The sequence below is a fragment of the Lissotriton vulgaris genome, chromosome 6 (assembly GCF_964263255.1).
Source record: "Lissotriton vulgaris chromosome 6, aLisVul1.2, whole genome shotgun sequence".
Lineage (NCBI taxonomy): Eukaryota > Metazoa > Chordata > Amphibia > Caudata > Salamandridae > Lissotriton > Lissotriton vulgaris.
The window spans coordinates 1647487539-1647502307 of record NC_141694.1 but is presented as its reverse complement, the minus strand read 5'-3'; the positions used below and the strand labels follow the sequence as shown (position 1 = coordinate 1647502307).

At 47.6% G+C, this 14769-nt stretch overlaps 1 protein-coding gene across 5 annotated transcripts in view; it reads left to right on the top strand.

Annotated features, from left to right (window-relative positions):
* LOC147709252 (echinoderm microtubule-associated protein-like 4) overlaps window positions 1-4061 on the top strand; it is a 561675-nt gene extending 557614 nt beyond the window's left edge. For 4 of the 5 annotated variants that reach the window (XM_086927812.1, XM_086927809.1, XM_086927811.1 and 1 more), the window contains one exon: window positions 2360-3158. In XM_086927812.1, the coding sequence (XP_086783938.1) occupies window positions 2360-2448 (89 nt within the window). In that variant the 3' untranslated portion in view covers window positions 2449-3158. Of the gene's footprint in view, window positions 1-2359 lie in introns of all 5 variants that reach the window. The other variant, XM_086927813.1, reaches the window with a different exon arrangement.
* Window positions 4062-14769: the final 10708 nt, after the last annotated feature.

Here is a 14769-nt window from a genome sequence, read left to right as displayed (position 1 = left end):
AAGATTAACGGTGACTTTTTTTAATTAAACACTTTTAAGGAACCCGTTAAACACCATTAAGCAAGGCTATTGATGTTTTAACTTTCTGTAATCCAGTCTACCTGTAGTTCAAGGAATAGCCATCTTCCTTCTGCCCTCTTCCGCACGCTGCCTACTTTTCCACCACCACACTTATGATACCTTGTTTATCCTTTTCCTCTCTTCTTTGGAGACCTTACAACTAATTGTTTTCTAAGCTGCAATCCAAGCACAATTTCCTTGCCTTGTGAATCTTTTCATTTTTTAAAAGAAGGGAGAAGTGAGCAATAAGCTAAAATGCACTTTCTTGTATGCCTCTTAGTTAAATATGACTTGCTATTTCGAAATTTGCACAGGGAGAACTACAATTTAGTAGTATCACTTGAGCGAAAGCATGTGAGGTTGAGGAAAATAACTTCACCCATAATATCAGGCAGTGAGCAATGTCACCAAACTGGTGTGCACATGGGTGTGATATCCTTTGTGTTTGGGGCTCTTTCCCTACTGCTCTATAGTAACCTTATGTGCTGGAGGTGAGCCGCACAGGCAGTGTCAGAGTGAAGTTACATTTTGAATTCTTTGTGTATAGGCAAAAAAACCTTTGCATCACTTGATTAGTTAACTTTCTGTCTTGTAATGTCGCTACATTACTTTTAATTATGTTTGACCGTAAAATAGTGATCATTTAAATAAAAAATTTTTTTTTAATGTTTCTGTAATCTTCAGGTAAACCGTAAAATGCTCATCTTCTCTAAGGTATTCAGCACACCTCTCTTTAGGATTACCTCCTCTGAGGCATTTACCTGTAAAATAGACGTAGTGAATGATTGCATTACCTAACTAATCAGTTCAAGCATTCTACCTAGGAATATGTGTTCCTTTCCGGCCAGAAATGTGGTCACAACAGCTGTGTTTGTGTTCTATGGCGAGGCATACCTCATTGGATTGTCTGTTCTTCCATTTCATCTGACCCACTCTCACAGTTATGACTAGCTTTGCCTTATCCTTCTGCATGTTTGTTTCCAGAAATGTAAGCTGTTGATTTATTCTCTGTTGTCTTAAATGTTGATACCATATTAAGGGCAGTGGAAAGGATGGTCTAGATTGAAGATCTCAGAACACTTGGCAAATGATGTTCTCTGAAATTCGAAGTAGTTGTTGATGGAAAACAGTGGACGTTGGATCGCTACAATTCATTTTCATACATGAAACTTAAGATAAATAGTGGAAGATGGCTAAATCACAGAATCTGTTATTGGATTACGAGTGCTATGTTGTGCTTTTTTATAGTGAACTATTCATTAATTTCTTGGGCTCATGGTGGTGCTGGTGGTTGTCTTTGTACGCAGACGGATGTTTGCTGGTTGTGGGATATCCAGTAGCAAAGGAAGTCGCGATAGAATGGGGATTTAGGTGTTCCTATCTCTTCCAATCCTGTGATGTCCTTGACTTTTGCTACCGGGTAGGTGTGTGTTTCACCTGTCCACGTGTGTGTGTGGACAGTCAACTGCTATTGGGTTTTACTAAAAGCTGGCACTCCGGTGGTGGGTCGAGTCCTGAGATCAATCTTCTCTAATCCCTCTCTGCATCTCATGTCCTTACTATTTTGATTTTTGTTTGCGTGGTTATAGTTCTCTGCGCTGACTGAGGACGGATGTTCAAAAGAGGAGCAGGGTCTTGAGAACTTTCACCTGCGCATGTGAATGTGTTCAGTCGGTCTTAAGTTGTGTTTATAATTTGCACGTCGTTGTCTTCCTTTCTATAACGTTCGCACTGTTGGTGCATCTTTTGTGTTGGCTGCAGCGGAGTGCGTTGAGGGGCTGGCCTCTGTGTACATGCTGATGTCTACCATGTGAGTTTCTGCTACATACCTGTGCGAATGTACGCGAGGGTTTTATATTTCAGTTGTTTAATAATCTTCCTCCTCTGTGTTTGTTTTTCTAGTGGTGGGTGTAGTAAGAGTGGAAATGTGAGGAGATGATAAAAGGTGGAAGAGAGTAGGAAGGAGACACAATTAGAAGAGGATGAAGGGGAAAGGGAATGGAAGGTAGAAGGGGAGGAGCTCACAGTGGGTAGAAAGGAAAAGGTGGGGTTAGACTAGGGAAGTGAAGAGGTCATAGGTCGTGGTATTCAGTGTGAACCTGTTGCTGGAAGGAAGTTAGACACAGAAGGTTGTTTATATTCATGGCTAATCCAGATATCTCCTCATATATTACTGCTGTCTATTACGTTGTCACTTTGGTTGGTATCTCGAAAAGCTTTCAAGTTAAGCACTAGTTTAGGACAGGAAAGAAACCTTAATATAATATTTAAAAAATTGTTACTTCTGTCTTGTAACCAGCAAAAATGTCAACTCGTGAAAAAAACAGCCTAGGTAAGATTACACTTAAACTATGCTGCAAATATTTCTTATTGCGGGTTGCTATCTGATTTTAACCTTTCCTGGATCTTTCAGTTGTCGTGTTAGTTTCCCTGTGAGCGTTTTCATAACTGTGCTCACGGCACAATTAGGTAAGCAGAAAAACTTAATATGAGAAACAGTATTTTTAATTGGCACCCTACATTATGCTTTAATAAAAACATACCTCCACTAGACATTTGAGGCTTCCTGTGATCGTTGTAAAAGGCCAACATGTACTTTTTCTGTATTTTTTATTTTAATTAAAGAACATTTGCCTTGTTCTTTTTCCCTTCGAACGACATTCCAACTAAAAGATCCAACTATCCTTTGCCTTCCTTTTAAATCAAGAACGGAAATATGCTGACAAGTAATTAACTGTAGTTTTTCTTTGTCAATATATTTCTTGTTCAAAATGCCTTTACCCAGATGCTGAATCTTGCACTATTGATTTGTTCTGCAGCAGTCGTATATGAATATTTCTGAAAATTGCAGAGTTCAGACTTAAGCTATCGACAATCAATATCTTTTCCTCAGCTTTCCGGCTTGGACTTCCTTCAGATTACTCAAGCATGCTGCTCTCAAGCATTGTCGCATGTCACCCACATGCATGCTTTATTTACTGATAAACTTGATTTGTTTTGTCTGCCATGTCTTTTTTGTATTTACATGAATGTCAACTCATTGTTTTTCCATGCTTCCAACATGTTGATGTTCAAACCTGTGTTCCTACATTTTATTGGAATCAAAAAGTAAAAAATGTTGTTCCATTTCAAATAGTTTTGACAACAAGAGTTACCATCTTAATGCTTAATATTATTTCGTTTCATAAGAGTAGTCTCGTTGACAGGCCTCTCAGTAGATTTCCAGCAGACTGGTCACTCTGAAAGGCAAGTAGCTCTCCCTTTCATTTGTCTGAGGCAGGCAATAATGGTTACAAAGATTTATGAGGGCGGAGTGCTTTAACTGTTTTACTCAACCCAAATGTGAGGTCACACAATTTACCATGTAGTGCCCCTTTGAGAGTGCAGAAACACTGCACACCTGTAAAGGCTGAGCACATGATGTTACATGGTTGTGAACCCTTCAGGGTGTGTTATGGTTCTGATCTCTTCAGTTTGTGTTATGGTTCTGAACCATTCAAGGTAGGTTATGAATGAGGCCTTCAGTGCAAGTTATGATTCTGAGCCCTTTAGGATGTGTTGTGGTTCTGAGCCCTTCAGGATGTTATGGTTCTGAGCCCTTCAGGATAGGTTGTGGTTCTGACACCTACCGTGTGTTTGTGTTATGGTTCTGAGCCATTCAAGGTAGGTTATGACTGAGCCCTTTAGTGTAATGGTTCTGGGCCCTTCTGATTCCTTCAGTGTGTGCTGAGAGGAAATCCAACCACTCCATGCATCTACTTTTGTAATTGACATAGTTCAATATTGCCATTTATGTGTAACCATAGTAATTCGTCTTTACTTAGGTCATACTTATCTTGCTCATCACATCACTTGCATTTTGTCAGGTGCATGGCTGCGTCTAAAAGTTTGGCAGAGCTTGAAAAACAGTCCTCTTAGCGGGCCAATGTGAAGTACTTTTAATGCACTTAGTTCCGGCTTATTTGCAAACTGCTTCTCACAATTTCAGATATCGAAGCCCACACTTATAAAGGAGAACAGCAAAACAAGCCCAGTCTAGTTATTCGTAATGTGATGAAGTATTTCAGAACAAGTTGTATTGTTACCATATGTGATGAAATAACATATAAATGAAATATGAACATGAAAAAGTAAACAATTTGTGTAAAGACTAAAATTGAGTAAATAGTGACATGTAATATACCAAACATCGTGGTATTATGTTTATTGTTTGATATTAATTAATGATTGAAAATTGTGAACATATAGTTAAACAGGCACAGTGCACACTAGAGCGGGTCTATCCTATATAGCGCAACTAAGCCACAATGCAATCACTGGCCAGGATATAATCCGAAAGGTGGAAAGATTGGATTGGATTCATCACATGTCCGCATTAATAATGGCATGCTGGAATGACTACGAGGTCCTTGGTCGCATGACAAACCACCTATGAAAGGCAAGTACAGGTAGGTTAGGGCCGATAACGTGACCGAATGGCTTCTGCAAGGCTGGGAAGGCTTGTGCAGATGGTCACAAGTAACAGAAAGATTAGCAGAACTGGGCGCCATTGTGTCAGCACAACCTCTGGAAGACTGATGGACTGGGATAGACGAACCGCTAAACTACAAAAAAAATGTTTACAAGGTGAAATGGAGACCGAATGTGAATGGTAACTTGTATTACGTTTCTCGGCCTGTAGATCTAGTGGCTATTAGTTTATTTTTCTGACCTAGTGAGGTTACTAAAGTGAGTGCTCTGAAGTTGAGTGATGATAATCATCATTGAAGAGCAGCGGGCTCTCGGCCCTGATGCTGACAAAGAATAGGACCCCATCACTTGCCTTGGAGGTAAGACAGCGGTGCATTGTTGCCCTCAAACCTCTGAGCTCCGGAGCCGCTGCACCTGCAATGCGAGAAATTATAATTTGCTTATTTTTTAAGCAATAAGTAAAAAGAGGCTGAAGAAAGAGCAGTGTAGAAGCCTTGTCGAATGCATTTTTTGTTTATAGGAGCAGTGCGGTCGAGGATAGGTTTGGAATGGTGGATTCGGGAGTCCAAGGCGCAGCCTTCATTGCTGCAAAGAATTGTTCTTGCTTGCTGAGGTTTATTAGAAACGACAGGGCAGGGGGCTTTTAGAGCGAAGGCTAGGCGCAGTTAATTGAACTGAGTGTTTTCTGGAGTCGCCAGACCTCACAGTATCCTTCACACAAATATTTCGCATGAACTTAACAAAAAAAACAAGCTTCTCATAAGTTCAGGAGCTCAGTACTTGCCCAAATATCTTCACACAGTCGGACTTAAAGGAATATATTGAAGCTTTATTCTAGTGCGCCTTATTGTGTTTTTGCCAGCCCCTTTGAAGAATGCAGAAAGACAATTTGTTTTCCTTTTTCTTGAGGCACAGGGTCAGACTGATTTGCATATGGCCATGTCTGAACTGGGGTGGCGGATTGAGCTAAAGAATGATAATGGATTAAACCCAGATCAGTTGACTGTGGGTGAGTGCTTGCAATGTTCAACACTCAGTCCATCATCCCCTTTGGTTTTGCCTTACTATTTAATGTACATGTCGCGTGGGCCCAGAACCGTGACAGATTTTCAGGGTAACCACCGATTCTGTAGAGAAGTTCCAGTTAAGAGTTGTGTGTTACTTTATCTTTTGTTGCATGTATCCACATCTCCCCAACCCATGTTGCATAACCCCTTTTTAAAACCTGTTGCTCATTTGCATGTGTAAAACATTGATGATTTTAAACCTGTGCGTCCCTCGTTTAGCAAGGTGTCACTCCAAACCTGGTTTTGGCCACAGCTTACTGATTCATCATGATTTTCCATGTCATTAACTGTCTACCAGAGGTTCACTAAATACACAAGAGGTGATGGGAGGGATGCTTGCAATTTGTCTAACCATCGGCAGTCGCTCGGGTAGCCAGAGGTCTATTGTCCTCTTTACATTCCATCTATCGCTTACCTGTTATGCACTCCTATAATACAATGCGGTGCTCTCGATACCATGGAAAATGGTATTCAGGGTTCAATTCTCCATCCAAACTCTTTCACTGTATTTATAATAGAAAGATGTTTTCATGTCTTAGCGGAGGTGGAATCAGATGGTTGAGAAGGTTTTCTTTCCCGTTTTAACTGAAATTGAGATTATAACCTGATGTTTTAATTAAAAAAATTGTATGCATTAAACTACTGTAGAGCCCTCTTCTAGTATAGGCTGCCCAGTGCAGCCTCTGAAACTGGGACAACGTAAATTATGGGGAAAGGCAGTTCAGCTCCGAGGCATCTCCCACGATTATTTTGTAAGCGGAATGTTGCGATACCCTAGTAAAAAGGCAGGTTGGGGGGCTAAAGTACGCCATGACATTTTCTGCTTCATTGAAAATTAGTGCTGTTGATAGCTGCACATAGAAATTTTCTCCATGTTAAAACCGATTGATGGGCAAAAAATGTAATCTCTTGGAACAAAGGTGAACACATTTTCAAGACCACATTTAGGTTTAAAGTATTTTATTCAACACAACACACTGGGACAAACACACATCCCTCAAAGGCCGTACAACAGGGCGGGAAAGCCCAGATCTCAGTAATGAAAGTAGCAAATGTAATCTTCATGGGCTACGCCCGCTCAGTGATATATGGTGTGCGTTGTCGCAGCATGAAATGACATTTCTCCCGCCGCCCCCCCGCAAACCCCAACATCCCAAATCCCGTTCCCAATCTCCCCCACCCTACGTCCAGTGCACAGTTCTTAACCCAAAAAATACTTCAAAGCTACATCCTGCAGGGAGGGTAAGTCCACCAACAAATCACTGGGCAGACGTCTCTGGGTTCGGAAGCATCAGGAGGCGGAGGTACTTGGGGCAGGTGAGCTCCCTAAATCCCTTAAGCAATAGGGAGTGAAAAGGTTGCCAGAGCTCCTGAAACTGCCCTATATCACCCGCCACTGTGAGAGACAATTTCTCCATACCCAGCACATGCCACAGTCTATGGAGCCAACCTGTAATGGACGGTATCGTAGCAGTGTGCCAGTGTATCAAAATATTTTGGACTGCGTAGCCTAGAGCTATGGCTATCTGCCAGCCCCTACGGGATCTGAGAGGGTACATCAGTCCATTCGGAAGCCCCAACAAGGTGTAAGCGGGAAAGCGTGGCAGTTCAATGCTAAAATGGAAGTCAATTTCATCCAACACTTCCTTCCAGTAGAGTTCCAGGAGCGGGCAATCCCAAAGAATGTGTGTGAGCGTACCCCGGTGTCCGCACCCACGCCAACATGTGTCCTCCTTGCTATGATCAAACTCGTGGACCCGTTCAGGTGTGTAATACCAATAGGTGGAGATCTTGGTCAATGTATCAGTGAGACCCATGTGGTATGCTGAGTGCCACGCTCTATATGATATGTGCTCCCACTCCTAAGGGCTCAGTGTCCTCCCCAACTCCCGTTCCCATCGCTCCCTCCCAGGGTGATAAAGGTGTGTCGCGGGTGGTTGCAGCAGCTTATAGAAATCTGTGATCAGTTTGGAGTCCGATGTCCGCGACAGGAGCCACTTTTCGTAAGGAAGCAAGAGCCGGTCGGCCGTCTCCCTCACCTGTGGCTGAAGGGCCCAATGTCGAGCTTGCAGATATCTGTGCCGTTCTGTCTCCGGGAGTGAGAACTCCTGGCGAAACTGTAGGAAGGGGATAACCCCCTCAGGGCCATATAGTGACACAAAGCTCTACACCCCGCCCGTCTCCAATGTGTGAACGCTCCCCTCTCCATCCCAGGGGTAAAATCCGGATTGTCCACCAGCGGGGTAAGCGGCGACGGAAACGTAGTGAGACCAAATGGAATGCTAGTAGCATCCCACACCCGCAGGGGTACTCTAGTAATAAAGGAGGCGTAAAGGTTCCTGGGCCGGTGAGGACGACGCAAAAAGGGGATCTCCTGCAAGGGTCTCCCCGCCACCGCCTGGTCCTGGAAGAGCCAGTGCCTATCAGACTCCCACCTACTCCATTCTACTAAATAACGTAACTGCGCCGCCTGAAAATACTTGCGGAAATCGGGTATTCCCAAACCGCCCGCCTCAGGGGCGAGCAGCGAAAGTGTTCTGCGCTTTCTAGGCTTTTTTCCTTGCCAGACAAAGCGCGAAACATCTGCCTGCAGTTGTGGAATCCACCCGACCGGCGGCTGGAGCGGCAGGGCCCGAAACAGGTAAAGTACCTGGGGCAGGACCGTCATTTTGACAGCAGCTATCCTGCCCAGCCAGGAGAAAGTTCTGCGGTTCCACCAACACAATTCCTCTCTAATCTTTGCTCCCAGGGTCCGATAGTTGACCGACACCATAGCTGGTATAGTGGGAGCAATCTGGATCCCTAAATAGGGTACCGCTTCTGATGACCAGAGCATGGGAAACCGGTGTTGCAAATAGGTTCTAGTAGCCGGTTCGAGGGAGATATCCAAAGCCACCGACTTCCCCATATTCATCTTGAACCCCGCGACTGCGCCAAAGGAGTCTAACTCCTCTATACATGCTGGCAGAGCTGTCCGGGGTTCCTCAACGGACAAGATAACATCGTCGGCGTAAAGGCTGATAGTGTGCGTAAAACCTCCCATTCGGATTCCGGTCACCGCTGGATTGACGCGCACTCGCTGGGCGAACGGCTCCATGTAAAGAGCAAAAAGCAGGGGCGAGAGCGGGCAACCCAGCCGGGTGCCTCGTTCGATGTTGAAGGCCCCAGAGGCGAACCCGTTAACTCGGACCACTGCTGACAGTCGCCTATAACCGTTAAAAATCATGGATCGGAACTTTTCCCCTATACCTGCCTTCATGAGGACCCGCTCTAGATAAGGCCAGTGCACCCGGTCAAATGCCTTCTCCGCGTCCACTCCCAGCATTAAACGTTCCCCCGGGATCCGGGAGGCCTTCTCTAATAAATGGACGATCCGTTTTGTATTGTCCACCGTCTGCCTCCCCGGGACAAAGCCCGCCTGGTCAGGATCGACAAGACCGGGTAAGTGGAGAGCTCATCGGGCGGCCAGAATCCCCGTGTACAATATCAAGTCAACATTCAGAAGGGAGATTGGCCTGTAAGACCCACAATGTTTCGGGTCTTTTCCGGGTTTAGGGATAACTGTGATAGAAGCACGGAGAAGATCAGGTGGAATGGCTCCGGGTTCAGCAAAGGAGTTGAAAAGGCGCGTAAGGACAGGGGCTAACGTCGTGCAGAACGTTTTATAATAGAGCGCGGTGTATCTATCCGGTCCCGGCGCTTTGCCATGTTGAAGTCTGGCAATAGCGGAAACCACCTCCTCTATCCTGATATCTCTATCTAAATATTCCGCCTGCAAAGGATCCAGAGGAGGAAGTGTGACCGAGTCCAGGTAGGCGGCCATGGCCGTCTCGTCCGGGGGCTCCCCTGCATACAGATCCTCGTAAAAACCGCGGAAGACGGCCGCTATATGAGCGTCCTCCGTCTCCATCGTCCCTGCCTGATTGGATATCTCCTTAACCATTTGGTTCTGACGTGTCACCCGGAGCCTGTTAGCCAGCAATTTGCCACAACGGTCCCCTCCGGTGTAAAAGGTATGGCGCAACCGGAGTGCAGCGTACTCCGCCCGGTCGAGGTCCAGAGCCGCCAGGAGCTTTCTCGCTTCCTTGAGCTGCCGCCAGATCCTGGGAGCCCCAGTCCTACAATGTATCAGCTCAAGTTCACGGACCCTATCCGTGAGTTAGTCTCTTTTGGCCTGCCGCTCCTTATTGTCGGCCGAGGAGATCGCTAAAAACTCCCCTCTAATAACAGCCTTCAAAGCCGCCCACTGTGTGGCCCGGCTGGTGTCAGTGTTATCATTGTGGGATTGATATTCCCGAATCGCCCTCTCGATGCGAGCCACCACCTCCTTCCTATGCAACAGCGTGTCGCGGAGGCGCCACGTCCTGGGGCGAGGGACCGTCAGAGGCATACATAGCGTGACCTCAACTGGAGCATGGTCCGATAGGGAAAGCACACCTATCTCTGACCCTGAGGCCAGCACCCGCACCGGCGAGGTAACCAAGAGGTGGTCCAGCCTCGCATATGTTTTGTGTGCGTGGGAGTAGTACGAGTAGTCCCTATCTGTGGGGTGCATGCATCGCCACATGTCAAGAAGGTCCACCTCCTCCAACTGAGCCATACGGTCCGCGGAGAATTCCCCGACCTGCGGGGAGCGCTGCGCCGGCATATCCAATGCGGAATCAAAGACCATATTAAAATCCAGAGATCGCCTCGGGTGAGGCTGGCAAGACACTGACTGAATAAGCCCCAGAGATCGCCTCGGGTGAGGCTGGCAAGACACTGACTGAATAAGCCCAATGACTGTTGCCATAACGCTTGCGTGGGGCGGAGAATAAGATATACCGCTTCTCGAGATACGCAGCGTTTATGAGGGCTTTTTCAAATCTCTTGGAATAAGTGGTCACAAGTGTCCTATCTCCTTTTGATAAACTGTACCTTATTTCGGGGAACCGATAGGACAGCCATTCCTCCTCCCTCCTATTGATAACTAAAAACATATTAAAATCCCCCCGAGTACGATATGCCTGTCCTGCGAAGAGGTTATGTCTTCGATCGCAACCTGCAGGAAACGATCCTGCCGTTCATTAGGGCTATACAGGGACCCGATTGTAAATATGTTACCCCCTATCTTGAACCGATATGCTAACAGCCTGCCTTTCTGTTCAGTGAATTTGTGGAGGATTTCCCCCTTAAAGTGTCGGGCCACCAGTATCGCCACCCCCGCTGTTTTAGTGGTGCAAGAAGAAAAGAACTGTGACGGGAACTTACGTGAGCGTAACCTATGCGTGTCCTGCAGCAGTAAATGTGTCTCCTGGAGAAGACAGATATCCGCTCGGGTGTTCTCCAGAAGCGATAGCACCGCCCGTCTCTTAACAGGATTATTCAAACCCCGAACATTCAGGGTCACAATCTTACAGGTGTCAGGGGGCATGTGAAAAAAGTGTAGTATAAGGCGTCAAGACCCTGCTCCAGTAGGGCGGAGAGTGCAGAGGTACCGCACTGTACTAGAGGGCGCAAGGCAAAGAGGAAAGCGCAAATGTATGTACAGCTGGTATGACCGGGCAAACCAAGAAGCATGCATAGTGTCTGTAAAGCTAGGACCCCATTGTGCACTGGACGACCCACCCCCCCTCCCCAACTTCCCAAGTTACTCAAGTGGACGTCCAGCCACAACACCCTCCCTCCCGCAGCCCCCCTTCCCCGGAACCCTCGCACCTGCAATGATGATGAAGCCAAGACGATCTCCCCCCGGAATCCGCTCAGGCCGTCAAGGCCACGTCACCAGCTGCCGTGTCTCTAGTCACCTCTCGTATGGCACCCTCCATCTCCGCTCTGACAGTGGGCGAGTCGGGTCTCGTGGGTGGAGGCGGGGATTCCCGCCCCTGAAGCGTCTGCCAACCATCTCTGGTGCTGCGCCTACAGCGAGGCGTGGGAGCGTCTTCATCCGTCGCGGTGATTCCCAGCACTCCGCACACGTCTTGGAGGGATCGGAGCTGATGTAGAGTCCCGTTCCAGCGAAAAATGAGCCGAAAGGGGTGGCCCCAGGAGTACTGTGTGCCGTGTTCACGCAGAAAATCCGTGGCTATTTTGAATGCTTTACGCTTCTGCAGCGTGATCGTGGACAAGTCCTGATATAGGGCCACCTTATGACCCCAAAAGCGTAGGGATGGTTGTCGTCGCGCCTCGCGGAGGATCCGTTCTTTCAGAGTATAGTCCGGCAGGAAGGCCAGTATATCTGGGGGCGGCGCTGAGGCCCGTCGTGGCATGCCCACTCTGTGCGCCCTATCAATTCTAATCTGAGAGTCTCCAGATTCGCTTAAGACCTCTCGAAACATGTCCCTCAGGTAGGCGGCTATGTCTTCTCCTTCCTCTTTAGATGGAATTCCGCGAACCCGGATGTTATTGTGCCGAGACCTGTTTTCGAGGTCCTCGGCATGATCCTGGAGGCCGATTTGTTGATCCTGGAGCCGCAAGACCTCCTGCTGCAGTTGCGTGATTTCCTCATCACGGGCGTGTCCAGCTTCTTCCACCGTGTTCACTCTCTCACCCAGTGAGTCTACTTCCCGCCTCACCTCGCGGACCTCCCCGGCCACTTCTTGTTTTAACGTCTGGAAGTCCTCCCTGAGGGAGCTGAACAAGGACTCCAGGAAAGATCTGGTCACTGGAGGTTCTCCCCCCACTGCGCCCTGCGAAGAAGCCGAAGGGCTGGGGGCTGGCTGGCCCCTATCCTGTCTCGGGACACCCCTGCTCAGCATCTCCGGCAAGGTGCGGTCTGTCTTTTTGCCCCCTCTATTGCCTGCCATCGTGGGGATATGTAAACGCGACAGGGGTGATTGCGTCCTCCACTGTCCTCACGGTGCCGCTGCACCAGTGGCCAAAGTGACCGACCAGGGCCGGGTCCCACGGTCTCCCAACACGTGGCGTCTTGTAGTCGCACCCCAAGCTGCAAGACCTCAGGGCAGCAAGTGCGTCAGAGCAGGGACAGTAAGTGCAGTCCGTCCAGCACCTTAGGCCCCCTCAGCCGAGATGCAGGGGCAGAACGGAGGCCGGGTGGCGATGGCAGCCTCGCAGGCCACCCCGCACAGCAGGCGAGTCTCTGCGGGGTCAGGGCGGTAAACACAAGTCCAGGCACAACCCCCCACAGAAGCCGGGATCGTCCTCCACAGTCCGGGCTCCCGCCCAGTCTCTGTCAGCCAAGCCTTTCCATACGCTGCGTGGCTCCCAAGGCAGCAACACTTTTCAGCCCCAAAGAAGTTGCCAGCAGAGAGCCTGTCGCAACGGCCGGGCGGCGACTCGGTGCGGGAAGGGTGCACAATGTGAGGCCTACTGTCAGCAAAGCCACGGAGTTGCGCAGTGGTCCCGCCCCGCAGACTTAACGGGGAGGCCCGCCTCCGCTCCGGCCCAAGGCGAGAGCCGCACAGCGCGCGTCCGTCTCCCGGGGCTCCCGTCGGCTCTTCCCAGCTCACGCCCCTCCTCTCCCCCTGGGCAGGAACTCCGGCAGGGGGGGCCCGCGAGTCGCCCACAAAGTGAGGCCTACCAGGTTTCTCGGTCACCAGGCCAGTGCCGTGGGTCCTCGCCAACTCCTCCCCTGAATCGTTTCAGGCGTGACGCCGACCAGCAGTCCAGCGTCCCCGCTACCGCACTCCTCAAGCGGATCGCTCCGGGTCCGCTACTCTTGCTCGGGGGCTCGCTGCGACACCAAGGTCGTTCCGGTCCTTCCGGTTGTCGGCCGCTGCATGCCTCGCAGATCCCCGACCTCTCCTTCCGCCGGCCCTCACCTCGGGGATGCTGTAGCTCTACCCCACGGTTTCCGTTGGGCGTCTCCGGGCTCCAGGCGGTGCCGCTGCCTGTACTGCAGCGCTAGATGTCCGGGCCGCTCGATCCGGGGGGGGGATCAGCAGCTGAAAATGGTGCAAGGGCCCTCGGGTCGCGGGAGCTCACTGAGAGAGCGTCCTCTCAACCCGCCATCTTGGCCACGCCCCTCAAGACCACATTTAAACTCTTAAGTAACAATGCAATATTAATAGTAAGAAAACTGTCTGGAAAAACGTGCTTCATATCCATTGACCAGTTGTTTTTTAGGGTTAGAGATATAAGTTTATATTTGAAAGACCTAAAAGCCAACAAGGATGAGTGAAATTGAAAAAATACTTTCTAAAGCCAAAGGGCATCAGGAAGCGCAATGAAATGAAGTGTCTTCTATTAGATGATCACAATCCCACAGTAGCAAAAACTTTTTCATTCATCGGCAAAATGATGAAAATCACGAACATGAATGGAGGGAACAAGCAAGATCCAGTGAGCAGTGTCAGTAGTAGATATAAAAAAGTAGACATCGGAATTAAGTAGTATGTGGATAGTAAAATACTGGAAAACTAATAACAGCCAGCAAGCCGTATAGAAAACATCCTATGTTAGACCTAGTTTTGAAACATATGGTATCAGACCACTTTCATATGACTACAATGTTATACCATTCAAAAAACAGAAGAGGGACCCTGAAAGAAGCTAATTAAAGGTGAACAAACCGCCAGGGGGAAAAGAAGTATACTACATAACATGAAAAAGGAGTGTCCCCACAATGAAAATAGGACAAAAGTTCCAAAATATAAAGCCAAACGCCCACAGAACAGCTAATTGGTTTTCATTCTTTATTTTTAATTTTTGTCTTTTTTTTTATTAGATAAGCAAAAGAAAATATATACAAAACAGTTCATTTTGATAAATTCATAACATGTAAAATTCCATAGGACATTAGAAAAGACAAAGAAACAGCAGTCCAACAACAAAATATACAATTCAATGTGAATAACAATTAACACTTTCTCATTCCAACAACTATCAACCCATTCCTACAAAACACACACTCAATTCAGAAATATATGAAAAAAGACATAGCACATAACATCAGACAAAAAACAACCTAATCATACACAAAAGAGAAGCGCCGACGCGCGTTTCGGAACGTCCCAAAACCATTCAAAATTCCTTCATCGGGGCGCACAAATTCAATTTAATAAATCTTTAGTGACCCAGAATTCTGTCATCATGAAATTGTGATATGAACCAGTATGAGCATCAGGACTGAAGAAGCATATCTTCGAGCAAAATAACCAGGCTCTCGTTAGTAGTCCGAAGTATATTGGTTAAGAATCCTACAACGAACAGCAGCTATAAGATGAATGAAACC